A 27,862-nucleotide genomic window follows, 5' to 3' on the forward strand; every position below is an offset into this window, starting at 1 on the left:
TGCCATGTTTCTTCTGTGGAAGTTTAAGCTGCTGCTGTGCAGGCTTGTTACTTAACCAGACCTATTCCCTAGGCTGTACAAGCACTTTGTTTCTGCTCATACCATCAGAGAAAGCAAGTCTCTTAAGTGCTTATAATAATTAACATTCAAGTCAGCAGCTGAGTGCAGATGAAGATGCAAATGTTTTCTCTCTTCAGTCTTGCACCACAGGCAGTGCTCTAATGTTTACTGACCTGTAATCTTGCTAGGCTCCTGTCAGTCAGGCTTACTAACCCTCCCCCTTGCAATAGCATAAACATTAAAAGGAGCAGCTTACTACACTACAGCTTTGTTTGTAAAACTGTCCGCAGACAGCATGAGCAGGAATTCCCGTCCATGTCATTGTCCGTGTGCACAAGCTTACTATGGTCAGAAAAAAGGCTTCAGGGAGGGGGGAAGTGCATTTATCTCCACTTTCCAGTACATTTTATAGTGGAGCTGGTCAGGCTTCTTGACACTACAGACTTACACTAAAATATTCATACAGGAAGAGCTGTTTGTGTTTTGGATGAGAGAGGGGGATAGTTCAGGGGGTAGGGGCAGTAGCTTCCTGGTAGGATGGATCCCCAGCTTTGATGCAGAATGAAGCTGAGTTAGGTATGCAGATACACGCCTAGGGAACCAAAGGACGTCAGTCTCTGTTTCAGCTTCTCCAGACTTAGTTCTTTCCATACCTGGGTACTTACAGAGCTGTGTGTTCCAAGAGATCCTTGCTCTTTACAACATGCTGTACCCAGACTGCTTTCTCAGAAACAGCAGAATGATTTTGCTGAAACTTAAAGAATGAACTCGCAGTAGACTGTTTCTACAGAAATGTAAGAAAATAAGAGGGGAATATAGCTATTCATGTATTTGTGTGTGTCTATGTATATATGTAACATAATGTAGGTGTATATATATAATATTACAAATATTATATATAATTCCTGTGAGTGTTTCTCTGCATTCTGGGCATGGATATGTGAATTGTTCAGCAGGTGTAGTGCTCTAGCAATGGCTTTTGTCCTTTAGCATCGTCAGGAGATAAATGACAGGCTAGTCTGGTGGCAAATCTCAGAAAAAATAATGAAGAGGATTTTGTCTGTCTCTTCACAGCTGCTAGTTACAATTCTTACTACTTGGTGATTCTCCTGTGTGAAGGAAATCCTTTAAGTCTGTTGTTTTCAATAGATTTCTGGTAGTAAAACATGATGCAGACCCATTGTAAAAAAGTTTGGATATTACATATTTAAATAAAATGGAAATTGAAGACAGTTTCTTTTTTATTTTTTCGTCTTCCTTCCAGCTTTTGCTCTTATGTTTGACCCACTGTAGTAATGGTAACATTTAACAATATTTTAGTGCATTTCAGAAATGTATGTGAATTAAAACACTGCCTAGCTCAATAAGCATGATCTAGAACTGGTTATCAAGTTCTAGATAACATGCAGCAAATATGATGCAATCCCTTCCGCACAGATGTTGTTCCTAAAGTGTGCTTAAGCAATGAAAATAAACCAGAAGATCAGGAACTGGCTTCTTTCTTAAAACTTTAATAAAAGATCTAAAGAGGATAACATTTTTTTTGTTGAATTTTAATGCGTATTTGAGAATTTCACACAAAAAGTAGAATTTCCGAGTGCTGTGAAATACACGTAAGCTACAGTTACAGCTGTTATTGCTGAATTTGTGCCAGTATTCTTAGGAAAAAGATTTTGCTGAGTAGAATGGAAAGAATTCTTGACTTGTGGAAGTTGTACTTCTAGGATCAAGCTCCAGTTTATTAGAATGATGTATTGAATGCCGTATAATAGGCTGAAAAGATTATGTTACTACTATTTTGGTAATTGTTTTGAGTTTGGTAAAATACTTTTATTACTTTTTTAAAAATTACATATTTATTATTTTGTTACTATTACCATGTGAATTTACTTCTATTTAATTTCTAGACTTCTTTTGAGAGAGATTAGAAATGATAATAAAGGCTAAACAAGTTTATAATTTGAAAACATTTGCTTGTGTCTGTGTTGAGAATGGGACGTTCTTCTTACTAGGTTTGAAACCAGGGCAACGCAAGGTTCTGTTCACTTGCTTTAAGAGAAATGATAAACGTGAAGTAAAGGTTGCTCAGCTGGCTGGTTCTGTGGCTGAAATGTCAGCTTATCACCATGGGGAGGTGAGTATGGAGTATGGTGAAGTTGTGAGGACTTTTAGCCTACGTAAAATATTAGGTAAATGTTTCTGGTATTAAAATTGCAAACTATTGACTGTAATTCTACTAATCACAGATGTCTTTTAGAAGGAAGTGAACCAAGCAGTATGTGTCTTAATAAGACAGCACATTTCCTTTCTTTCCAAGTGTTTGTCCACAGTGTTATCCCAAATACAGTATGGGTTGTGGCAAAATAGTAGATAACTAATTACCTAGGCAACTTCTAGATTCTCAAATCATAGGAATATAGGAACTATGTACTACGACAATTTTTGTCTGAAACAAGAAGTACAGTATTTTAAGGGAAGAAGCAGAGACTCTGTTCTTCAAAAACTTTTTATGATGTCAGAACAAAGATTATTTCTAGCTCCTGTTTTGTTTATATTTATTTGAAATATTAGCAAAAGTGGCCATATTAACAGTCCATCTATCCCCTCTCTTCTCCGTTTAGAAGCAATGAGTAGTGGTTTGTGCGTGCAGGTGTGGTCAGTTTGTGTCCCTTTACTTCCCCCAGAGAAGTGCTTTAGAAAAAAATGAGAAGCCCAGGGGTTTTCATAAGCATAGAATATGTATTCCCAGCAGCCCTTGTAAAAGGTTACAACAGGCCTTTCTCAGGGAGACTGCTTTTTTAAAAATTTAATTCAGGTTAGTCACATAATTTTGGGCCATTAAAAATAGATTTTACTGGCTGATTAGGGTAGACTGTCTCATACTTAGTACAATGAATATGTATTTTCTTGCAGCAAGCACTAATGATGACTATCGTCAACTTGGCTCAGAACTTTGTTGGAAGTAACAATGTGAATCTGCTACAACCTATTGGTCAGTTTGGCACCAGGCTTCATGGTGGAAAGGATGCTGCCAGCCCTCGCTATATTTTCACCATGTTAAGGTAAGCTGCTAATGTCAAGCTAAATGCATTCTTTTAAATAGCTTTGTGTAGTGGTTTGGTCTAAAATACTCATTACTGTATATCTTTTGTGAGATAAGAATTGGGAGAAACGCAAAGCAGGCACCAAACTTGAAAGAATATAAAGGAGTTTATTAACAGACCTAAAAGAAAAAGGAAAAAAAAAATCATACCACACCTTCAGAACACTTCTCCTCCCCCCCACCTTTCTCCCTTCTCCCACTGACAGTGTAAAAAGACAACCCTTAAGATGTTCAGTCTGTTTATCACTTCCATAATAACCTTGTTCAGTCCATTTAGGAAGAGCAGTCTCTCTTGCCCGTGCTATGAACACATTATCACAACGAGACAGCCGCCCGGGTTGGTTCTCTGCTCGCATGTGAGTCCCTTCCCATGACTTGCAGCTTTTCCCACAACTGCTTTCGAGGGTCCACTCTTGAATTCCTGGGGTACAATTTTAAGGTTGAGCCATTCAGAAACAAAAGTTCTCTTCACCCATCTCTGGGAGCATTTCATCTCTAAGAACAGAGGCCCTTCTCCTTCCCTGGGAGCAAAGGGTCCTCCTCATCTTCATCTCTAGGACTGTCTCTGGGAGCATCTTTAGGAACTGAGGTCTTCTCCTTTTGCATTTGGAGCAAAAGTCCTCATCACTTCCATCTCTCCCTGTTCAAACTTCTCATCAAATTACAGCTGCTTCAGCATCTGCCTATCTCAGCACAGGTGCTTTTGCTCACAAGTACAAGTCAAACGCTCCACCCCCCATGCCTTCATGAAATTACAATGGGTACTCTGATACATCACAGCTTTACAACAGAATTTCAGCTTTAAGCATCTCCTCTTTCTCCTCCCTCAGGTTTTCAGCTCTTCATAGCACTAAAACGGTTAATCTCACCTAGGCCTTGCAGCTGGAATGTCGCTTATCGCTGTTGGTCACCTGACCTCTGCCGGACAGCGGTGCAGCTTCAGCTGAATCTTGGCTGCACTGGACAGGGGGGAGAGCCGAGCTGCTCTGGCTGCCCACAGCAGGACTGTGGGGGTGGTTCTGTGGGTGGAACAGGGCCCATCAGCTCCAGGATGGCCGTGGCCCGGCCCGGCCTGGCCCAAGCAGAGCCTGGGCTGGGCCCGCTGGCCCCCACACGGGGCCTGCAGCCACCTGTGCCAGCACTGGAAACGAGAGAGAGCTCTGCCTGGGGTTTGTTTATTCTTAAATGTGGATCACAGAGGCGGTCACAATTTAAGTGGCTAAAAAACATGTCCATATTCAAACTGGCCAGCTGATAGGTTCTGTCTGGTCACAGAGGAAGCTGTAAGCACCCCTTGGCAAGGACATCACTTCCAGGACTATGCTTTGCTAACTCATGACACTTTGTTATGAAACTCATCCTTTCACAACACTTCTTTTTTTTGGGGTGGGTAGGGGAGAGAAGTGGAGAAAGATTGAAATACTTTGATAGAAGTTAGTATTTTGCTTTGGATCTCTTAAGTGTGGATTTGAACACCTGTAGCATTTTGCTACTCCTACAGTTAAGCAAGGAAATTTTGCAACTTTTTGGATGCTGTGTTGCTTTATTACTGGGTGCTCCAGTGTCACACTGAGCTGTGTATTCTGAAAGCTTCAAAGAATGGTATTTTGTAGATGTTAAATGTCAGCAGTTGCTGGTGCACCAGGTACGTGTGTTACTGTGAAGGAAATTAACATCATCTATTACGAACATGCTCTTCCATTGGGAAGAACTTCTTTATCTCAGGAGATGTGTACATTGGGTTTTCAGCTTCAGAATGGCAAAGGGAAAGGAAGACGTGAGAAAAATCTGCAAACAGATCATATCTTGGCCCAAGAACTGTTCAAGCAAGGTGTTCTTTATTTAATGGAGTTGAGGTTAAATGGTTTTCTTTTTTTTCTTTTTAAAGCCCTTTAGCAAGGCTGCTTTTTCCATCAGTGGACGACAACTTGCTTAAATTCCTGTATGATGACAACCAACGTGTAGAGCCTGAATGGTATATTCCCATCATTCCCATGGTCCTAGTAAATGGAGCTGAAGGAATTGGCACCGGATGGGCATGCAAACTTCCAAACTATGATACCAGAGAGATTGTAAACAATGTCAGACGAATGCTGGATGGCCTAGATCCCCACCCAATGGTAAAAATGATAGTACATGTTGGTATTTAATTTGTGTGTACTCACAAAATTAATTCCTATCTTTCTTGAACTTCTTGATTATTGGAACATCTGAGTTGGTTTGTCCCAGTAATTTTATGTAGAAGCTTTACTTGACTGTTGGGATGAGGCTGGGAAGTTCACCTTGAAGCAAAAACATTGCTATCTGTATTTTTTTGCAATTATTTTAGCAGACTTTTTGTTCAGTCTGCTGACTGTTACAAGTCTTACAGAGTAGTTGTGACATGGCAGTAAAAAGTTGTATCACTCTTTCTTTTTGAAGGTACTACTTAAGTATCTTCAGCCAAAGTTAGCATTTTCTTTCTCTTGTCTGAATTGTTCTCTCTTTTATATATCTGTAGGCAGAGAAGATACTGCTGCTGTTCAAGAAAATCAGCAGCTTCTGAGCTGCATTTAGCTTCTGTTTATTCAAAATTTCAGAAGAAGTCCCAGAAGTGGTGTGAAAAAAATGGGGCAGGAAGAATACCTGTGTGAACCCATAATATCTGTGACCAAGAGATGAAATACAGTTGATGTAACCCTAGTTTTACAACTGATGAATATTGCTGCTTGGCTGTGTTTACCAAGTCATAGAAGCAGAAACATCTTTTCTTCTCTATTTAGATCACAGTTCACTGAGTGTGCAGTATCAGTTTTCATGACATAGTGGCTTTCCTTTTTCAAATTCTTGGGAACAATGAAGGTTTTTTTTTAAATTAATGCAATCCATTGCCCTTCCTTTAGGACTCCTAGGCCTTCTGTGTAGTCTCACAGTCAATTGAAGCTCACTGTGGTTGAAAGAGGCAGTTCTGCCTCCATCTAGCTCCTTTCTGTATGCTGGTATGTGTTTGTGTTCTCATGGTAAGCTGGATAAGGAAACCAATCCTGTTAAAAAAATTCCTCAGCCTGTTAGTTATGATTTAACCTGGATGGGTTCCACTATCTTTGCCAAACAGCACAAAAAAGAAAAAATGGTTAGGGGAGGTAGCACCACTTCTGTAAAGTTACTGTGAGACTGGGGTGTTAATCTGCTTTCTGTCATGCCTTATTTGTGCTTAGAGTTATCTTTAAAAAAGAGGAGGAAAAAACCAAACAAAAGAATCAAAACCAAACCCCACTACCTCCCTGGGTTCAGCCACATCTTCTTAACAATTCTACTCTGTGGACAGTAGGATAATTGGTCCTGTCACTTGCATGTGTGTATTCTGGTTTTTTTTCTGTAGTATTTTTCCTATGACTTCAGATTTTCACAGGCATGAGAGGTTTGTTGATGGTTTAGTGCAATATACAGTGATAACTGTATGGAGTATGGGAAACAAATATTTTACTGACACTTTATTATAAAGGTTATTACCACTTTGCTGGTTTTTCCAATTTCAGCTCCCAAACTACAAAAACTTCAAAGGAACCATTCAGGAACTTGGTCAAAATCAGTATGTAGTGAGTGGTGAAATTTTTGTGGTGGACAGGAACACAGTAGAAATTACAGAGCTTCCTGTAAGGACATGGACCCAGGTAAGTAAAAGTGAAATATATTTTAATATAAACAAAAACCAATGAAGAATTCCTCATTAAATTATTTAATCCTACATCTGCATGAACTTCTAACACAATTTCTCATTATACATACAAGGAAAGGAACATGGTTTCATTCTCCTGTGTGCTTTTGTAGAGGATGGTTTTCTATTCGTGCCATCAACTGTCCATGCTACAAAGAATGCCTGCTTCTCCTGCTGAATTCATAGTTAATCCACTTCACAGTAGCCTTTTCTGTCCTGGTTAGATGCCTTGTCTGTTTGTGCTGCTCCTGGCCTGCATTTTGCAGGTTATACTGGTTCTGTAAACTATAACTGGTATCAGATGTAATGCACAGAGCTTTTGAAGTTTATGTTGTTCAGTTGGTTTGCAGTTTTAAAGCATTTCAAGTGTTTTTGGTTTTTACTGCCCTATTTTTAACAGGTGTACAAAGAACAGGTTCTAGAACCTATGTTGAATGGGACTGAAAAAACTCCAGCGTTAATTTCTGACTATAAGGAATACCACACTGATACAACTGTGAAATTTGTTGTGAAGATGACAGAAGAAAAACTTGCACAGGCAGAAGCTGCTGGATTGCACAAAGTCTTTAAGCTTCAAACAAGTCTTACTTGTAATTCTATGGTAACTTTTTCAAGTTTGGCTATCAGAATCCCTTCTGTTGCTTGTTGTAAACTCAAATGTTTTTGTAGTATACCTTGGTTCTTGGTATTGAACAGTGCTTTGTGTATTTGAAATTGTTTGAATAGTAGAAAGCTGTCATGATGACCAATATTAAGTCATTATGAAAGATTAAATCCATTTTAGTCCTGATGAGTCTTTCAAATAAGACAGGTCTGGGGTGGTTGCCTTCCTGTAATTGAAATTTTCCTGTGCAGCTAACCAAAAGTGGTTAATGTAAAGTAGATCGTACAAGTACGTTTCTGCCATATTATAATTAGATTTGAGTTTTAAACTTGAGACAAGTTACATTTTCAAAATTGAACTCTCTGCAGGACTGTTACTTATCTAATAGGAGTTAAATGATCCAGTGTTTCCACCAGCATAAATCCAATTTTTGGCGGTAAGGTATAGCAAACACTGTTCTTAAGCTGCTGAAGACATAATAGTGCTGTAAATTACTAAGAATATGAATAAATATAGATGTCTATCTATTCTGAGCAGGATTTGAATGTAAGTTAATTTCTGCCAGAAGATTTCCAAACATCCTGTCTTTACAGATAGTGAAAAAACAGTTCTGGTTTTTTTATGGCAGATGCTACTTTCAGATATTATTATAAAACACAAATATCATTAGTGTTGCTATTGTTGTGTACATCAAAAGCTATGTGAAAATAGGTTAAAAATAAATTAAAGATCGTAGAATTAGAAGAGGAAACAGGCCTTGCTCAACTAATTTTGTAGATTGTACTTGAAGAGCAAATCTACCAGATCAGGGTGATGTTATTTCTCACATGTTTAAACAATTTGTAGCAACTACTGTGAGAATCTGTTGTCAGTTTTACATTTCACAAATTACGAAATGTTTTGCAGCTGAATCCTGCATTTTCTGCCTGCCAAAATAAATCATAAGGGCTGCTTTCTGTACCTGTGTAGGAATTAATCTGCCCTAGTGTAAGCACCTTAAAAAGTTATGCGAGCTGGCCATTATCTCCCACCTCCCAAACAGCTATTTTGGATAGATGAATTACCCCCTAGAGGGATTAATTTCTTTCAGTTGACTATGGAGGGCACCGAGGGTGACTAGTTCACCTATAAATGTCTAAACTGGAGATGTCAGAAGCCAGGCAGGATTGATTCCACCTCTCAAGTAAAAATGATTTCTTGCTTTGTGCTTGAACTTGAAGGATGGTACTTTTCACAGCTGAAAAGTGACAGATTTCACAGCAGAATTGAAAGATTATTAAGGATTATTAAGCTTTTAAACTGTTATATTAAATAGTTGTGAATCATTAGTTGCTACTGAACTTGTGGTTTAATATGTAGATAAAATTAGTCATTCAAGTGAATTCAGCCATATTTCTCTATATAGCTGTCTTTTTGTTTGATTGCGTTACCATAAATCTCATCCTGAATCTACTCGCGAATAAAAATAAAGTCCATCCAGCTCCGTGCTGTGTAGCTCCACGGTGAGGTTTGAGTTCACACTCCTCGAAACACCACCTCTTGTAGGGTACTTTTATATGTGCAATAGAACTGAACACTTACACAAAGGCTAACAAAGTTTGAGTTACGCAGCCTCTCTCAAGCATGTAATGTATCTTCTAGGTGCTGTTTGATCACATGGGGTGTCTGAAGAAGTACGAAACCGTGCAGGACATCTTGAAGGAGTTCTTTGATCTGCGATTACATTATTACAGCTTGCGCAAGGAGTGGCTCGTGGGAATGTTCGGTGCAGAGTCCACCAAGCTGAACAACCAAGCTCGTTTCATCCTGGAGAAGATACAAGGAAAAATTACCATTGGTGAGTAAATAGAAGTTAGAATTGTTAACAGTGGGGGAAGATCTGGAAATTATTTAAGTATAGCAGAAAACACTTGCATACAATGCATTTATTTTCACGACACTGATTTTCATTTTTTTTTTTCTCCCCTCCTCTGTGTTGGTGTGTGTCTTGTAGAGAACAGATCAAAAAGAGATTTGATTCAGATGTTGGTTCAGAGAGGTTATGAATCTGATCCAGTAAAAGCCTGGAAAGAAGCACAGGAAAAGGTAATAATCTAGATATAGTTGATGTTGTTACTGTTGTAAATTATATTGCTTGTTTTCTAGTAGTCGAACTTAATTGATAACACACATAGCGCTTTAAAAACATTATTCATTACTCCTTACTGGCTTCCATTTAAAAAAAACACATTAAACTTAGACAAAAAAATAGTTAATGTAATATCGGTATTGTATATGGATAATTCTTAGAAGAAAACTAGATAATACAAGTCTGAAAAATGAGATTGCAGAGGATTGAATTTCTTAATGTACCCAAATCAAAACTGGCAACTTGATTTCTGTCTGATACAGAAAGTGCTGCATCAGTTACCCTCTCATACAACTAATTACTAAATGTCGTTGTTTCTGTGTGACTTAGTGATTGTTTTTCTGTAAAGAAACATAGATATTATAAAGCTATGACTTTTAAATTTATTTTAGTAAATTTGACCATGAGCTTGACTTCTATTTATTTCTGCTTTTTTTAAAACCAAACAGTTTTTATTGTTCCAGAAGAGAGATGCAACAAGTTTAATTTCAAAATTACATCCCCATTACTATGGGAAGATGGGACTACTTTGAAAAGCAGCTTTGAATTTCTGTCAGCCATCCCTTTTCTGTGTCTTTGCCACTGCTTTAGCTATTTTTTTTCATTTCACATTTGTTCTGTATTTTTAATACTGCATTTTAACTCTATGGAATGATTTCTATTTTATAACAAGACTGTTGTTTAGAGAAATTTTGATCTACTTTCAAACCTCAGTTTGTGCATTTGGGGCTTTGGTACCAACTCTTACCCAAAGGACTGTGCTCATTTCTAAAGGAACAGATATCCATGACTATACCAAGGGCAAAGGTCTCAGCCCTGTGAGACAGGTGGGACAGCACCAGTATCTGCAGCCAGCAGCATACAAGACTCTAGCACAGGTTCAGTTTGTTTTCTTAAATCAAATGATTAATAATCCAGCTCTAGAAGGTCACAGGAACATGGCCTTTTGGAAAGGCCCAGAAAATGTTCAGATTATTGAATCTGTGAGGGCACATCTTACTACTCTGTGATGGTGCTTTGGAGCAGTGTTACAGTTCATGCACAGAGCTGAGATCACTAATACTTGGAATGGTGAATGTTCCACCTCAGGCAGCAGAAGAGGAGGACTCTCAGAATGCAAATGATGATGCTTCCTCTGCTTCTGGTGCAACCTCTGGCCCTGACTTCAACTACATCTTGAACATGTCCCTGTGGTCACTCACAAAAGAGAAAGTGGAAGAGCTGATTAAGCAGAGAGATTCCAAGGTTGGTACACCATGGAAGGCTTGTTCTGAAATTACACCATCATTGGTGATGTGCCTGTTGGGACTGTTCAGTCTTCAGTGGCATTTGCTTTAGTTGTAACTTACATTCTCTATACTACTTTCATGTTTTAGGAGAGAGAACTAAATGACCTTAAAAGGAAGTCTCCTTCGGATCTCTGGAAGGAAGATCTAGCGGCGTTTGTTGAAGGGCTTGAAGTATGTTTTACTTGACATGTATTTCTAAAACATGAAATTCACATTAATTTAATTAAATGCACTAACTAATACAAATTACTAAAATTTAAGAAAAGTAATTTAAAAATACTACACTTTGAATCAAAAGCAGATGCATTTCACAATATAATGGTAACTGGAAAATCAGTATTGGGTATCGGTGTTCCTAGTAGTGTTTCTCAGGGATTGTCTCTTGCATCTATCTAGTTTAATGTTTTTTCCAAGTCAGTGATGTTAAAAGAAGAACAACCAGGAGAAAGTTAGTTTTCAGATGACAAAAACCTGGGAGTAGTAACTGGTAATGGTAATAATTACAGTAGTTCTACATGATCTAATTTTTTGTGAGGCACAAAGTATTATCAAATTCAAAACTGTACATCCAGGAATGGAGTGTGTGGACAATAAATACTATATGAGGGACCCTTAGTTTGCATCATCAGTAATTCTGGAATAAAGTCCCATTGGTGAATAACTGCTGGACCTCAGTTTTCCATGTTGTCTGTAAAGGGCTGGTGCAACATTTTGAAGTGACATACTTCAAAACTAAATGTTTAAGTTAAATGCTGAAATAATGGAAATTTACAACAGTGCCAGAGAAATAGCAACTTGATAGAAGAAAGATTGTTTCATTCTAATGGCATCCAAAAGTCTGTGTCTGTTTATCCTTAAATGAAAGTGTAGTTTTTAACCCTACAGGGTAATGCATTTACCAAGATTTAAGTGAAAAGTGTGTTCCAATTCAAGTGAGAATTAAGGGGAGACTTAACGTTCCATGCAAAAAGGAGATGAATCTTAAATAATCATCATGTTCCACTTTGTCCTTATTTAAAAATAATGAGTTTCCCCCCTCCTGCTTCCCCTTGTTTGTTAGAAAGTAGAAGCACAGGAGAGAGAAGATGTTCTGGCTGGCATGGTTGGCAAACCTATAAAAGGCAAGGTTGGTAAACCCAAAATGAAGAAACTCCAGCTGGAAGAGACCATGCCATCACCATTTGGCAGAAGAATAGTTCCACAGATTACATCTGCCATGAAAGCTGATGCCAGCAGGAAGTTGCTGAAAAAGAAAAAGGTAAACCAAAATGACTGCTACAGTTAAATTATTTATTGTTTAACTGGTGTATTTTTCTCTCTGGTAGTGTAAATCCAAATTGCCAGATTGTCACTGGTGCTGTATTTGTACTGTTTTGCTGACCTGATGCATAAGAAATTTGTACTGGGTTTCTTTCACATTTGCAAGCCTCTTGTGACTGCTTATAGTTCAGGTGTTTTTATTGAGATAACTTCTTTCCAAGTCTATTCAACAAATGTCAGTAAACCAGTCTGCATTCATTATCATCCACAAAACTATTCCAGTTCAGTCTTGAAATGTAAAGGTGTAATTCATTTTATTTTGTAATTTTAGGGTGAAACTGATTCTCTAGCAATAAAAATGGAATTTGAGGAAGAGTTTGGTGGGGTGCCAGCTGAGGGTGGTGGGGATGACTCACTGAATGCATCAGCTGCAGCAGCTAAAACCCCTAAACCTAAGAGAGAGAAGAAGGAGCCTGGTAAGACCCTTGCACAGCCATAGTTAACCTCAGTTGTGTACACTTACTGGGCATGAAATGCATTTTTAACACAGAGTGAGAAGGGAAATGGAGCACAGTAATCACTATTTCATCTGTTTTTCTTTCCTAAAATGAAATATTTGAAAGTACTCTGCTGAAGTTTCTTTGTCTAAGCTACTTTCCTGGGGGTGGTGGATCTTACATTTTCTACATTCAAATTTTTTGGAGGGTCTAAATCTTTGAATTAGTGTATAGAAAAATACATTCTTTTTACATAATGAGGCTAATTCTGTGCAAACTGAAATGTCTGGTTTGTGTGCTCTTTGACATTGAAGGACAGGGCACTCACCTTCAGCCCCTCAGTCTGAGTAATGGTATAGATTGTAGAAGTTGATTAAATAAATGTATTTTTCTACTGATATATTCAGTCATTCTGACTTTCAGAAAGTTACGGGTGCTATGGCTTGGCAGAGACCAACATTCACTTTCCCGTTTCCTCTGCTAGTGGGAATTTGTTATTGCTATTTGAGAAATACATAGTAACAGGGAGGCAGCAACAAAATAAGAAAGCTGGAGCAGAAGAGAAGGTTTAAGTATGAGGGGTTTATTTTTTCAAAAAAAAGGGGAAAAATGTGGTTGCTCAAATAATTATTCCGAGATAAGATCTGGTTTTAATTATTCAGGGGATTATCCAACCTGAATAGATTCACTGAGTACAGTTAGGACTGACTTGTCTACGTGCAGCTCAAATCTCCCACAGCCAGTGTTGAGCCAGAGCAAGTTAGCCCAGCTTGACCTGAGCTTGCCCTGCAATTGACTGACCACATTTTTACCCCCCCGCAATAGGAAATCCTCTGCTTCCCTCGTTTGTTGTGTTTTTCCAATAAGTGTTTCTGATCATGTTCCCTGAATAATGGAAAACTGCACGTTCTTTTTCTGGAAAAATCTAGCAACCTTTAAAGAAGTGCAAGTTTGATGGCAAAGGAGATAAAACTTCAAATTAGACACTTCATGTTTTCCAGTCATAAAACTGATTTCTTTGGCAGCAGCCAGTCAGGTTCTGTGCAAAATAATTTCATGTTAAATCTTTCTTCAGGGGGGAGGAGAAGAAAATTTACAATGTTTAAAGGAGAACTTTTTAAGATTAAAATTTATGCTAAATTTGTAAACAATCAGAAAAGATGAAAATATTTTTTAACCTGACTGTAGTAAATGCTTTTACTTTTGGCAGGTGCCAGGGTAAGAAGGACACCATCATCTACAAAATCCAGTGCAAAAAAGGTGAAGAAACGAAACCCATGGTCAGATGATGAATCCAAGTCTGAAAGTGATTTAGAAGAAAATGAGCCTGTGATTATTCCAAGAGACTCTCTGCTTAGGAGAGCTGCAGGTACACAAGAGTTTGAGAATTGTGTATTGTGACTGACAGTTTCAACTACAAACTTACATTTTCCTTTGACCATAGCCTTCCTTTAGGACTTTATTTCCTACAGATAGCTTGCATTACATTTTCTTCACTGTGTAAAGAATACTCTTAATGTCAAGATCAGGAATTTAAGGGTTGATATGAAAGATTTTGTAACTTTGATCAGAAATCTTTTCCCCTATTCTAAACACTAGAATAGAAATTACTTATAAAACTAGGGAATTATACAAGAAACAGACAAGATAATATTATTACAAACAAAAAACTTACTCCAGTACAATTATACTGCCAAATAAGGCCTAAAAGGCAAGTAAAAAATTATCAGAAGAATTCTGAACACTCCGTGGAAACCAAGACTGAAAGTTTGGAAAATGTGTAAGTGTTTGATGGTTAAAAAAACCCCACAGAGTTTCTGGAAAATTAGGAAGAATGTTCAAATGGTGGATTCAAGGAAACTTCAATTTTAAGTGACGGATTCTCATTCCTTAAAAGTACTGGTGCACAATGTCTCCATAATGCCCTTAGCTGAAGGTGTCTGAGCAAGCCACAAGAGGTGTTGGATATTTGCTAGCATCTAAATTATTCTTTATTCTTTTCAGCCCTTTATTCTTCCAGGCTGAAACAAATGTATTATCCACCACTCTTTTGTCTTGTGTACTCTGAGGCAGGGATCGTTCAGTGACTTCCACTTTGATTTGTATTTGTATCTGTTTTATGTAACATAAACAGCTATCCTGAAATGTGTACATTTGGTTTTCTCAGCTGAGAGGCCCAAGTACACTTTTGACTTCTCAGAAGAAGAAGATGATGCCGATGATGATGATGATGCCAACAATAACAATGATTTGGATGAGCTCAAAGTAAAAGCCTCTCCAGTTACAAATGACAGAGAGGATGAGTTTGTTCCCTCAGACAGTTTAGAAAAAGATGAGTATGACTTTTCCCCAGTCAAATCAAAGCCATCTCCAGAGTAAGTACTGTAACTCAGCAGGATTTCTTTATTAATAATTTTTTCAATGCAGAAGTGTCTGAACAAAACTGAGAAACATCAGCCTGTTATTACTCTACATGTACCATGAAAAATAAAATGTGGAGGAATTCAAGTGTATGTTATCTCAGCCTTGCAACTGACTATTGCAGGGGTGACTCATGATTAAAAAATAATATAATGATATATAAAAGTAGTTATGATACACTGTCTGTAATATAATCTGTTAAATTACTTTTTTAAAGATTCTCTGTTTTCTGTCTTGTGCCCATCTGGTATAGAGAACCATTAAAAAAAACGTAATTCTGTTAATTTTAAATGCCTGAAGTTCTTGACTGGATGTCAGTTTTAGAGGTTTGACTGCTGCCAGCAGGTACAAAAATGCTGGAAATGTTATAAGAGGATTTGAATCTTACATGGATATTGTGATGTCCACGTACTTCAGCATGTGCTTAATGTAACTGATATAATTCCCTTTTTTTTTGCTTGTAAGTAGAAAAACATCTCAAGCCAAGAAAAATCAAGATTTTGGGAACATCTTCTCTTTTCCATCTTACTCGCAGAAGACGGATGATGGTGAGCTTGTTTTCACAGTTCCATTTAATTTTTACAGCAACTATTAATGGGATATTTTGGGGAGTGGTACACACAAACTTCACACAGTAGTTACAGGAGAAGGATGTCCACATTTATAAAGGGGAAAAGCACAGGAAATTCTGATCTTTAGAGGAACAAAGCTTGGATCATAGGTAAGGAAGTTGCAGTACATCCATAGCTGTAGCATCACAAACACTTACTTGAGATTAATTTTTCCTGTAATTCATATTGATGTAATTACTATATGCCGTGAATGAATCTTATTCTAACCTTGCTCTGTGATTGTAGATATGACAAAATTGGACAGTGATGATGAGGATTCTGCTCCTGTTTTCTCATCATCTTTTGCCCCAAAACAAACAGAGAAAATTCCAAGTAAAACAGTAGCTGCTAAAAAGGGTATGTATAGAATTGGCCTGTAAGCCAATCCTTCTGTTTGAAAGTCATCTTCTTCACCTTTGCATTGTCTCTTCAAGCCTCAAAGTGGGAACTGCTTTCATTTATTTTGCACTCTGTGAAATTCAGCAATCGGGTGTGAACTTTCTCCAGCTCCTTAATAGTATTAATTTGTTTCTTTCTACTGGCTACTTTGTAGTGTCAAAACTTAATACTTTCCACATGCAGACGTGGTGTTCAGCCGTCATTTAGTGTAACTAGTGGGAGGCTTTTAGCTTCAGAGAGTGGAGTAAAGTGGAGCATGACACCAGGAGGTGTGGAATATCCCTTGGGTCAGTGGGAGGCAGCTGTCCCAATTGTGTCCCCTCACAACTCCTTTTGCACTCCCTTGCTGGTGTGAGAAGCAGAAACTCTATGTCAGCAGTAACAAAGCATTCCTGTATTGTCAACGCTGTCTCCAGCCCAAATACAAAGCACAGTCCCACACTACCTGCTATGAAGAAAACGAACTGTGTCCCAGCCAAAACCAGCACAGAAGGCTATCACTTTTTCCTCTTGAAACAGAGGATGAGAGACTCTCCTCAGACTTCAGAGGTGTAAATTCTCTCAATTATTAGTCAGCTTTTAGAACTGGCATCTTGCAGCATTTTTTTTTTCCTGTGATACTGTGGCCTTTGTTTTTTAAAACTTCTTCTGACCAACTATATTAATTCTTCTGTAAGAAAAGGTACCTCAAGGAAATTGACAAGAAAGCAGGCAGTTACAATAGTTAACTTACTCTTAAAGATGAGAAAAAAACCATCTCGTGTTCTATATTAGGCACCAGTGAACTGCAGCATCTTTTCACCCTTTCCCCCACTGCCTTCCCATTTCTAGTCTATTTCTTGATGCATTGTGTCTAATCTAGTTTGTTAACAGGTCAAATCAGTGAACGCCTGAATACATCTCAAACACTTCCAGTTGTTGGTAGAATTCTGTAGTATAGTAAATAAAGATTGTTTACAGGAATAGCTGATCTCTAATAGAGTAGTCTTTTATATTAAACTTCTGTACTGCAGCAAATGCAAGAGAGAACTCTGTATGCAGTAGCCAGGCACGGATGCAACTGAACATTCAATCTTTCTCCCTCTCTGTTTTTTGAGGGTCATTAGCCTAAACTGAACCTTTAAAATACAGCTGTGATCTGAGTTTCTGATTAACCTGTACACACACAAAATATGTATAAACAGGCTCTCTTTCAAGCAAGAGTTAAATTTTTGCCTTCAGAGTAGCCTTAGGGACAGTCTGCCTCTCAGTGTATGGCAACATGACAGGTTGCTTTCACCAGTTTTCATCTCTTCTTTTCTGCCCAGATCAGACATGACCACAGTTTCATGATCACAGTTGGACAGTCCAGTAGGTTTAGTTCATTGGTCATCTGGTACCCTTTTTGTAGTCTCTTGGATTCTAAGTCCATTGTTGTGGACTTGGCAGCAGCCTCCTCAGACCCCATTTTCTGGTAATGTAATATTCCATCCACCCACCCTCGCACTGGGAGTGTTGATTCTTTGTGGATGAAATGATTGCTTCAGAGCTGTTTGATTTTCTGTGACTTCAGACTCCAATCAATGTGGGATGAAATCTCTTGACCTCTGGTGTTCACTACAGAGGATCAAGAGACAGCTGAACTTTTCCATGACTATTTGAGCCGTCTGTGGTTCTAGGGCTTTAGAGTAAAGCCTAAGGGAAATCTGAAAAGCAGCCTTATTTTTGATGAGAAGCAGCTGCTCACCTTGAACAGCCCAGCTGCTGAGATTCCAGCAGTGAGATGTACTCTTTGCATCACCTGCAGGGCTGATACCATACCTGGACTTCCTACTGAAAACTTGGGCTTCTTGAGAGCCTGTGTGCATTGATTGTGCTGCAGACTCTGTTTCCTGTCATGGTACCTAGTGGAGAGCTTGGCTGAGCTGATTTGCTGTCAAGAGACCCTTCACACTTGTGCAGCCATTAGGGGTGTAATTTATGGTAGCGGATGAGAATCCCCCTGTATTTAGTGCAGGGGGCAGTGAGTGTTCTGGACACTATTCCTTTAGCCACCAGATAACAACTAAGAGGTTTGCTGTCCCTTGGACTTGGTGTTCTGCAGGCAGGCTCTGTTTCAAGTGGAGAACAAATCCAGTGTCTGTGGCAGTGTGTCGTGCCTCTCTTTCTGCAGTGACTCTCCAGTGGTAGCAGTTCAAGGCATCGTAGCCAAAACGCTCCTGGAGACACTTTCTTGTTCTCCAAACACATTGTCCTAGTGATCCCGTAAATGAAATTTGAATTCTCACAAACATCCACATTCCTGGTATGTGGAGTGTTTGTACATGTGTCTGTGTGAGGCATTTGTGGCTGATAGAGGGTAGGTCAGGTGTGTGTCTGATGTTTCTGCAAGACTCACTCATTTATAAGCCTATAGAACACATGATCTGATGATCTTAAGGGTCTTTTCTGACCTAAATGGCTCCATGATTCTCTTCCTTTCCTCTCCTCTCTGCTTTTTCTGAAGTTCCTTTTCACTGAGACTGACAGAAAGCAATGTCACACAGACAGAGGCACTGCCCCCCAAACTCCTGCAGTAATCCTGGGGAAAGCTGTCCCGCAGTCCTACCTACCACCGTGAAGGCAAAAATGTCACAAGTAGCTGGATTTGTAAACACTGTAATGTATCCAGACCCGTTCAAAGTATCCAACCTGGAGGACTTCTGTTGCTGCTTTAGCTACTAGTAACCTGTTTTGTACTCAAAAAGATGAAACAGTATTCAGTCAAGGACACTGGAATTTACTGGGTGCACCAATCCATCTCAGAGCAGGACACAGGAAACGTCCTTTTTATTCCATGCAGTTCTAGCATAAAAGCTGAAGTATATTTTCCCCAAGTGCAGAAATCACTCATCTTGTTTTTTAATGTCTGAAATTTATGGTGTAATTGGAGTATCTAGTACAATTTAGTATGTCCAACCAGTATGTGAATTTAACGTGTTTAGTATCTCTTTAACTTCCAACAGCAAAACTAGATGCACCCCCTAAGCCTAAAAGAGCCCCCAAGGCCAAGAAGGTGGAAACTGTAAACTCTGACTCAGATTCAGAATTCGGCATTCCAAAGAAGACGGCAGCACCCAAAGGTAGGAGTCACACCTGGGCTCTCTGGAGCACAGGGCTCACAATGATTGCAAGAGTCACACTGAGTTTTTAGTACATTGAGCACTGGTAGATTACTCAGCCATGAGCCTTTTACAGTGACTTCTTGGCAAACAATGTGTGAACTTTTTATCTGACCTGCACTGTTGGGAATGCACTTCTGCAGCTGCTGCACCCCTCACACACCCTCTTCCATTCTACTGGGTACTACTTATTTTCTTCGATCTCAACTCTTTCCAAGCCAGTAAAATTCTGGTACTAATTGTAGTAAGTAGCAATTTCTGGGTGTTTAAACCCAGTTTTCGGTATCCCAGTTCTCTGAGTCCTCACAACACAGCACAGCAAGCATTGTAATTGGAGGAGTCTGTAAAGGATGTGCCAGTATTGATGTTTGAGGTTAACAGTAAATTTACTAAATAGCAAAGGTGAATTAATGCTGTGTAATCAGTGCAGAAGGTGACCAAGGACTTGTAGTTCTTTAGCAGTGTAGAAGTTACCTCATCTCATGAAGTTTGTCCCTGTCTTGAACTGACAGCTTGAACTGTCACGGTGAATGGTGACTGTGGAAGAAGTAGAAAATATTTAAAACTGAGAATATAAAAAATACTGTATTATACTGCTGTTGTGAAGAAGCTTGAGTAGTGAACTGGTTTTGAACTTAACATGTAGACACACTAAAGTAATTTCACTAGGGGGTTTTTCAGTTTCATGAAGTCTGGAGTTTATTAAAAAAAAAAGCCAAAACAAAATTAACTCGTAATCTCTCACCTAGGAAAAGGCAGAGGGGCAAAGAAAAGGAAAGCATCTGGTTCAGAAAATGAAGGCGAATACAACCCTGGGAAGAAAACACCCAAGTCCACACCAAGCAAGGTCAGTGCCATCTATGCTCTCTTCTCCTTGTAAGAAGAACATCATGGATTACTTTACAAGTTCTTATTACAAATTGCTAATATGGTAATGGAGGCTGAGGTGTCATTAGAAATCAGATGCTAGAGAGGTTTCTTCCCATTCTGAATATTAAAATGGAAAATGTACAAAGCATCACAACTGATTTGTCTTTTCTTTTCTAAAGAAATCCAAGAAGGCTGCTTTTGACCAGGATTCTGATGTGGAAATCTTCCAGTCAGGCTTTGCCTCCGAAACTGCCCCAAAGCCACGGACAGGCCGGGCTAGAAAAGAAGTTAAATATTTTGCAGAGTCTGATGAAGATGATGATTTTGATATGTTTAATTAAGTGCCCAAAGAGCACAAAAATGTTTTCCAACAAGTATCTTGTGTTGTCCTTTTGTCCCCTCTGTCGCGAACTTTTGTACATTTGACTTATTTTATGTGATAATGTAATTGATGGTTTTTATTATTGTGTGTAGGCATTTTAACATTTTGTTCTTACACCTACAGTTTTATGCTCTTTTTTACTCATTGAAATGTCATGTATTGTCTGACTGGCTTGTAGAGATGTTCTAGACAGCTGTGCTAAAGCACATTTTAATTGTCATGGTTGCAAACAGCAAACCTGCTTTTTGAAATGAAGTTTAAACATTAAAAAATGGAAAACTACTCTGTGTTTGTGTGTGGAAAATTTGGGCTAGACGGACTACTTCTACACAATTTTTAAAATAAATATATTTTATTCTTTGCCAGGAGACTCCATGGAAAAAGGTAAACAGTATATGAACATAGAAAGCATTGTTAAACAATCTCAATGTACAAACAGAGCCAGTGAAAGTACATCACAGACTTGCTAGAATATATAAAAAAAAAAAAAAAATTCCACTAGTGCTTTAAATGAAACCTAAGAAACTGACACTTTAAATCTGTTAACCATTCTACCACAGTTTTCACTCTGCTTCATGGTGATTTAACAAGGCCAAGAAGGCAGATTCTCTCCTTGTGTTTCTGGAAGTCCTAGCTGTAATTCCCTAGCACCTGGAGGGCTGGAAAACCCAGCTGATTCCTGGCAGTTGATTCTTAAGGAAATACCCTGGACTCAGTGATTCAAAAGCTGTGAGGCTTGCTGGTTATCATCCCATGAAGTTTCCCTAATGGCTTGTGAACAAGTAAACAAAAACATGGTAACATTGAAAAGTGTTTCTGCCTTGGAAGCTATAGCACTGCTGTCGAAATGGAGCAGGTAATTGTGGAGCTAGGTCACCAGCCAGCTAAGAAACCACTTCTTTAAAATTTAAAGTGACATTAACAGTGGAACAAATGACATCTGAATAACTGAGCTGGCAGTTAATGCTGATACCGATACCTCTTCTGCTGGGGCAGTGACGTTTTGTATACTTTTTACAAGGAAGGAGATGCAAACTGAGGGCAGCAAGGACAAGTTTTCATATTTCAACTAAATCAGATGGTCCTTTCAACTTCCTTCTCTGGATGTGTACAGTAGTCCATGTCCTGTGGTTGGTGTCTTGATTGTTTTAGGTATGAGAGACAAAAGGAAAGCACCAAACATCCAGTATGGAGAGTACAGCCATACATTTGTATGTACAAAGTCATCAGAAATGCAACCAGAATTTGAAGACTGAGATCTGTCTTGTCACCATGCAATATTGAGTGTTCAGAGAAGAAAACAGAAGCTTAACTATTTTTTTTTTTTGCATGAAATGGCTGATTTAAAGTTTCAAAAGTTTGCATTTTCTAGTTTTAAGAGTTTAAACAGCAAGGAGTATATATTGATACATATGAAAATTTCTTGGTCCTTGTTGAGTTTATCTATATATATATACATATATAGATATATATTAAGTCCAGAAACTAAGCAGCAGTAAAAATGTTTTTCTTGCTTTTCATCCCTGTACATAAGGTATTAGGAATGTCTGAAGTAGCTGGAAAATGTCTTATTCCACCATAGGGGATTGACTGACACTGCTGTTATCCACTGAACTAGGTGAGATACTGGGACTGTGTTCTGCAGTATTTCCATGTGAGGTTGGTGTCAGTGGTTCATGTCCTTCAGAGTTCTCCAACATTTCCTGAATAAGAGGTGGCATGGATCCAGGAATTTCCATTTTCAGTGTAATGACACGTTCTGCACCTTTAAAAAGAAAACACAAAATCCTTTCCATAAGCATGATTCATAATATTTCCTTTCTGTTAGCATTACAGTAGTAATTTCAGGCTGTATTTTGTTCATGGATTTGGTGTCTCCTTCTATACTTCTTGCATACAAATGTGTGTGAGTGAACTGCTTCATGCAGTTCAAGAGAAAGGAGTTAGGTGAGTGCTCCTTAACAAATTAATTCAAACCTATGACATAGCAACTGATATTTCAATACAGGTAAATTGGAGGAGCTGCCTTTTTTCAAAGAAGGAACCAAAATGGCATTACATTATACCGAAAAATTAAATCAGACTGTGATCATGTAGATGTCTTTATAAACTGGAATAACATTTAGTCTTTATTCTGTACTGGATCTGCAAAGAATGACAAAAGTTCTGACTATGGTAAATAGGTGAGGTGAATCCTGCAAGAGAACTGCAGTGGTCTAAGTCATAAACGTTTCTTTCCCGTAGAGAAAACTGTGAAATAAGATGCAGAATTTAGCAAACAATTACTTTATAAAAGAACACATTCAGGCAAAAGGGGGAAGCTGCTTTCTCTGTTCTTCAGGCATCTTGTCTTGTGCTAATGAACCACCAAAGTGTGCAGGAGCCCCGAGCACTGCTCAGCTCTGCCTTGGCTTGTCATGTGTAACAGGCATTTGTATGCAGAGGGGGCTCTGCAGGTGAGTGCATGCAGGATTAAACAAAATTACTGCATCAATCATGACCACTCAGACTGGGAGCCAACAACAATTGGTTTAGGGAGGAAAAAAGCCCAACACAAAGTCTCACTGTGTGGTCAGCAGGCAGGGACACAGCACGAGCATGGCACAGACACAGCAGCCAAGACCCTGCCGGACACAGGACAGGCAGTGCTGAGGGACCTGTGCACCAAGTAATTTATAGCCATAAACCTCAGCATTTGTGTTGCTCAGGATTCCTGATCATCTTAAAATTGGAGTCCAATGGAAGAGGAACCTGTGTTTTTTAAACAAAAAGAAGAAACAAAAAAAAATACAGAGAAAATAGTTTGGTTATCAATGAACCATTCCAGAGGAGTGATCCTTTGGAAATACTCTGCTTATCCATGCTGCTGCAGTGGAGATGCTGGAGAGAGCACTGGTCACTCCAGACTGGAAAGGAGCATTTAAGTGTTTATGCCTTACATGAGGAACATCAAAAAAATAATCTACAAAGGCAGTGATTGACTTTCCAAGTGAATGCTGATTTAAAAGTCTCTTAAATAACTGTAGTGGGAAAGCCATTAATGCAGAATGATGCTGAGAGCTGCTTTGAAAACCAGCTGTAGTCAGAGCTGTGCTGATGAACTGAATTTGGCCATGTTAAACATCTGCTTTCCTCTGCTATGTCTGGTGCAGTGAAGTGTTTGTGTGGTCATTCAGTGCAGAGCCAGAGAAATTTTTCAGGTTTTGCAAACTTCCAATTTAATCAGGGGATAAGAGAACTCAGGTGAGAAGAACTCAGAACTGCCTTGCTTCAGTCCCACAAGCACTTCAGGTTTTCGTTACAATACCTCTAATGCCAAAGGAGGCACTCTCAGTGTTTTGGATTCGCGCTTTCTTGGGTGATTGCTTTCAGGGATCAGGTACCATCCAAAGTCATTATCATCTAATGTACATCTTTTCAAATGAAATTCAAGATATCCCCACCCCTCCAGGACATCACCATCCCTTGGTATGATTTAGTTCTACTATGAAACAGTAACAATATAATTAAATACTTAGAATGAAGTCTTTTCTTGTGAATTGAATTTAAAGAGACAGGAGTTGTGTTTGAGGAGCGGGAGGGCTCTGGTGAAGAATCAGGGAAGTGGAAATGAATTTCCCACAAACACAAACAGCGGAAGGAAAGGGCTCCTCTAAATGCTTTTATAGCTCAATACTGCTCTAAGTTTATTTTGTAGATTCAGTTGGATGGAGCTTGCTTTACTTGAGGGTGAAGTGAGAGCTTTAGATAACCTGGTAAGTGGTTCCTTTTTAGGATACTTCTGCTTCCACCTCTGGTGTTTCCCTTCCAAGTTACTTCTTTTGGTTCTAATCAATCCAATTGAATTGCTCACTTCTTTTTATAAAGATAGCTATAACTTAATCTTTTAACTTGGATTTATATTGTTTAAAGTGGAGCAGTTAAGGTTTAAATTTAAAACAAGTGTATTTAGTTGAGTGAATTAACTACTGGGTTTTTTCTCCCCTGAGTCTTCCCCTAAATCATGTCAAATGAAATCAGTCATCTTCCCAAAAGCATAAATCCAACCTACACAGGTACCTGCACATACAAGCTTGTGTGCTTGCTTATCTAGGGACAGCAAATCTGTTGCTGAGTAAGCAGAGTAAGAAGGTGGAACTGCATCAACACCAGAAGAACAAGAATTGTTGCACTTTAGACTCTCTGTTTTCAGACTGGTACGTTGGGGAACCTGTTCTGATCAAATGAAAGCATTCAGCTACACCTGTGCTTTAAAGACTGTGTGTATTGCACAGGATCAATCCAGCACATACAAGACCACACAAAATGTTGAAACTGATCCATGTTTAGGCACGATGAGTTTGGAATAGAGGGGCTGAATTTCCAAAATGCTGGACCAAATCAGTTCTAAATCTCCAATACCTCAGACCACAGTTCAGGGGAATTTTGGTTGCACAAGTGTTTTCTGCAGTCTGTAACCAGACTGTTTTTTAAAACCCACTGGTGATACGAATGTTTAGCCCCTTGTAAACATTAACAAAGGTTTTATCTTGTCCTAAAATGTCTAACAAAGACTTCATGCTAATGATTTGCTAAGCCACTTGCACCTACAACATCTTTTTCACTGTCAATTGCATGGAGAATGGAGCACCGTGTATGTTTAAAGGAAAACCAATTTCAAGGCAGGAATTAGGTAAAGAAGCTGGGAAGAGAAAGGTCACAAGGACCTTTCTTAGATGTGTTAGGTGTTGAGGCCAGTTCCTCTGAAATGCAGCACTGCCACTCCTGCTGAGTTACTGGGAGACACTGTACCTTTTGCACTGATGCTACGAAGATCCGTGATTTTCATTAAGATCTTTGGGAACATATGAGGCTTGTTGGGTCTTCTCTTTCGGATATAAATTTTCAGTGCTTCAAGCAAGGGTTCCTGAAGCTTATCCACTTTCATTGGTTCTTCAAGGTCCTGGCGATCTGTAGGAAAGTATCATATCGCTCATATGATTCTAAATATTTATTTTTTAAAATAAACTCCAAACCACAGAAGCTCCTCCGTGTTCTTGATTAGAACTCCATGAATTTCATTCTCCGCAACACAACCCACACTCTACAGTGAGCGTTCCATAGGAAAAGGATAAACCAAGGCCTTCTGAAACTTGGGTTAATTTTTTTCCTTGGTGACTGGAAAGGGTTGAGTGGTCAAGAATTACCAGTTTGCTCTTGTACTTCCCTCTCCCTGCAAACGATATTTTTGAATTAATTTTATATGTGTCACGGATAGGCTACCCAGGTACACATAGAGATTACAGCTGGTTTTTGTTACCAGCTTGGTTTTGTTACTGCTACAGTAAGGTGAGTTACCATCAGGAATCAGCAGATGGCAGTGCTGGCTTGAGTGACAACAAATGCCACCCCTCTACACCAGGACGCACCAGTCACATATCAATGCATATCAATGACATCTTAGGAGCCCATCGATGCTTTTGATGTGTTATGGTTAGAGGAACATAAAATCAGAATGATTTTGTACTAAAGGGCCACTGCCAACAAAGACTGACTCTTGTTTTTCAAACATTCACTAGTAGCACCCAGTTTATGTTTCAACAAAATGGCCCAGGCTAAACAAGGTGTGTTTCTATTGCTAATCCAGATTTTTGCCAAGGAGGAGAGAGACCAAGTAATTAAACCAACAGAAATTTAGAGATTGTTTTGGAAATTATCTAAGACTTCACTTTTTGTATTTTAAACTCGTGATTTTACTTTTGAGTTGCCATCAGTCCCAGCTTGGAAGTATAATACATTTTTTTGCTAAATAAAGTTATCACCAATGGCTTCCATGTGACTGTAACCAATGCAGATGCACAAAATTATATTTATGAGTAAAAGCTGAGTAATTGGGCATCTTGCTGTAAGAAAGCTCATTCATGCAGATACCCATACACTGCTTAGCAAAAACACAGCAGGACCAGGTGATCTCCAGAGGTCCCTTCCAACTCCAACCATTCCGTGAGGTATCTCAGTGCCCTTTGTCAGGTAAGCAATAGGACTGGTTTCCTGACAGAATGATTCCATTAATTTTTTTCAAATTATCAGTAATAAAACCAGTAACTATCACCAGCGGAAAACAAACCTTTAGCAGCAAGTAGTTTATATAATAAATATCATAATGTTACATATATATATATTTTATATGTGTAAGTAAAGGAAAGCAAAACAAGCAGAACATAAATGAAGACATCATCGGATCTGTCCTTTTGAAATGCATCAGAGTTCATGCTTGTACGATACCTCCACAGATTAGGCAGATGGCACTGAGGAGACCTGTTTCTGTATCATCCATTTCCAAAGGCAGGAGCTGGTTGGCAAATGTGAACACGAGATCAGTCAGTGGGCCAAATCCGGCATTGTGCATCTGAGTTCGGTTTAGGGTAAGGCCATCTGAAAAGGTCATGGTGTCCTGTTCCGGTGTGTATCTTGTGCAAATTCTAAGGATCTGGGGGAAAAAAAAGAAAAATGGAATCTGAAGAATTTAATCCGTGAGAGGTTTGTTGCATTTTCTCGGTGTGGCGAATGACTCCGTGGAACTTCAGTACTTGGCCACATCAGAACAATCTGAAAACAAAACTCCAGTCTGTGCAGTTCTAGCAGCATAAAAACTCTCAGGTACAACATAACTATACTCTATTGACTATGTGTATTTCTTGTAAAACAAACCTAAGAACAGAAACTTCCCCCTAGGTATGAAATAATGAAAACTTTGGAGCAACTCACCACTCAGGTCACCAACATTACAGTGATATCCACAAAACCAGGTCTTTAATTAGTCTGCCACCCACACCTAAGTATAAAATGAGATTGATCTGATGAACTGCTGATCTGATCCAACAACATCCTGAAAGCATCTCACCTCCTTGAACAAATGCCTATCTCATTGATTTTGGGGATCAGTTTTGCACGGCAGCACTTCCCTGGGTTGTGTCTTTGGCAAGGACAATGTTGGTCTGTGGTACCTTGTGACAGTGAGTGCGGACAGCTGTGAGCTGCTGAAGAGGCAGAATTTTGGGGTGCCTTCCCCTCTTCTGTGAGAGCAGACAGGCAAACAGTGCTATGGGGACAAAGCCCTCCATCTCCCCAGCAGCTGCAGGTAGGGTCTCCTTGGAGAACTGCTTGCCTGGGAGCTTTCACCCTGCAGAATATCACTTTGCACCTCCAAATGGCAGCACACAGGACTACTGGCAGCCCAGCTAGCGGCCCAGGAGTTGGCCCAGCTTTTCTTTTATAGTGTTTGTTACTTCTGTGTGCTGTAACACCAAACTTCCTCACCAGCATGTTGGCTCCCAGCCTTCCTCTAGGCTCTGGCGCTTCCCCCTGCAGAGCCCCAGCAGTGGCAGACCCTGCCTGCCTGCTGCAAAGCTGCTGACAGTG

General features: G+C 39.1%; 2 protein-coding genes across 14 annotated transcripts in view; one reads left to right on the top strand and one right to left on the bottom strand.

Annotated features, from left to right (window-relative positions):
- The window catches only part of TOP2B (DNA topoisomerase II beta), a 60,594-nt gene extending 39,851 nt beyond the window's left edge, over positions 1-20,743 (top strand). The window contains exons 19-36 of one of the 2 annotated variants that reach the window (XM_039548234.1): positions 2,073-2,194; positions 2,974-3,122; positions 5,052-5,283; positions 6,682-6,816; positions 7,261-7,461; positions 9,106-9,301; positions 9,458-9,549; positions 10,682-10,837; positions 10,969-11,052; positions 11,942-12,139; positions 12,473-12,617; positions 13,849-14,007; positions 14,806-15,013; positions 15,525-15,607; positions 15,917-16,027; positions 19,054-19,170; positions 19,959-20,056; positions 20,259-20,743. In XM_039548234.1, the coding sequence (XP_039404168.1) occupies positions 2,073-2,194; positions 2,974-3,122; positions 5,052-5,283; positions 6,682-6,816; positions 7,261-7,461; positions 9,106-9,301; positions 9,458-9,549; positions 10,682-10,837; positions 10,969-11,052; positions 11,942-12,139; positions 12,473-12,617; positions 13,849-14,007; positions 14,806-15,013; positions 15,525-15,607; positions 15,917-16,027; positions 19,054-19,170; positions 19,959-20,056; positions 20,259-20,420 (2,648 nt within the window). In that variant the 3' untranslated portion in view covers positions 20,421-20,743. The remainder of the gene's footprint in view (positions 1-2,072; positions 2,195-2,973; positions 3,123-5,051; positions 5,284-6,681; positions 6,817-7,260; positions 7,462-9,105; positions 9,302-9,457; positions 9,550-10,681; positions 10,838-10,968; positions 11,053-11,941; positions 12,140-12,472; positions 12,618-13,848; positions 14,008-14,805; positions 15,014-15,524; positions 15,608-15,916; positions 16,028-19,053; positions 19,171-19,958; positions 20,057-20,258) is intronic. The other variant, XM_039548235.1, reaches the window with a different exon arrangement.
- RARB (retinoic acid receptor beta) overlaps positions 20,506-27,862 on the bottom strand; it is a 323,955-nt gene continuing 316,598 nt past the window's right edge. For 10 of the 12 annotated variants that reach the window (XM_039548240.1, XM_039548239.1, XM_039548244.1 and 7 more), the window contains 3 exons: positions 26,726-26,930; positions 25,253-25,411; positions 20,506-22,226 (listed from right to left, as the gene is read on the bottom strand). In XM_039548240.1, the coding sequence (XP_039404174.1) occupies positions 22,030-22,226; positions 25,253-25,411; positions 26,726-26,930 (561 nt within the window). In that variant the 3' untranslated portion in view covers positions 20,506-22,029. The remainder of the gene's footprint in view (positions 22,227-25,252; positions 25,412-26,725; positions 26,931-27,862) is intronic. The other 2 variants (XM_039548243.1, XM_010398944.3) reach the window with 1 other exon arrangement.

This window comes from Corvus cornix, chromosome 2 (assembly GCF_000738735.6).
Source record: "Corvus cornix cornix isolate S_Up_H32 chromosome 2, ASM73873v5, whole genome shotgun sequence".
Classification (NCBI taxonomy): Eukaryota; Metazoa; Chordata; class Aves; order Passeriformes; family Corvidae; genus Corvus; species Corvus cornix.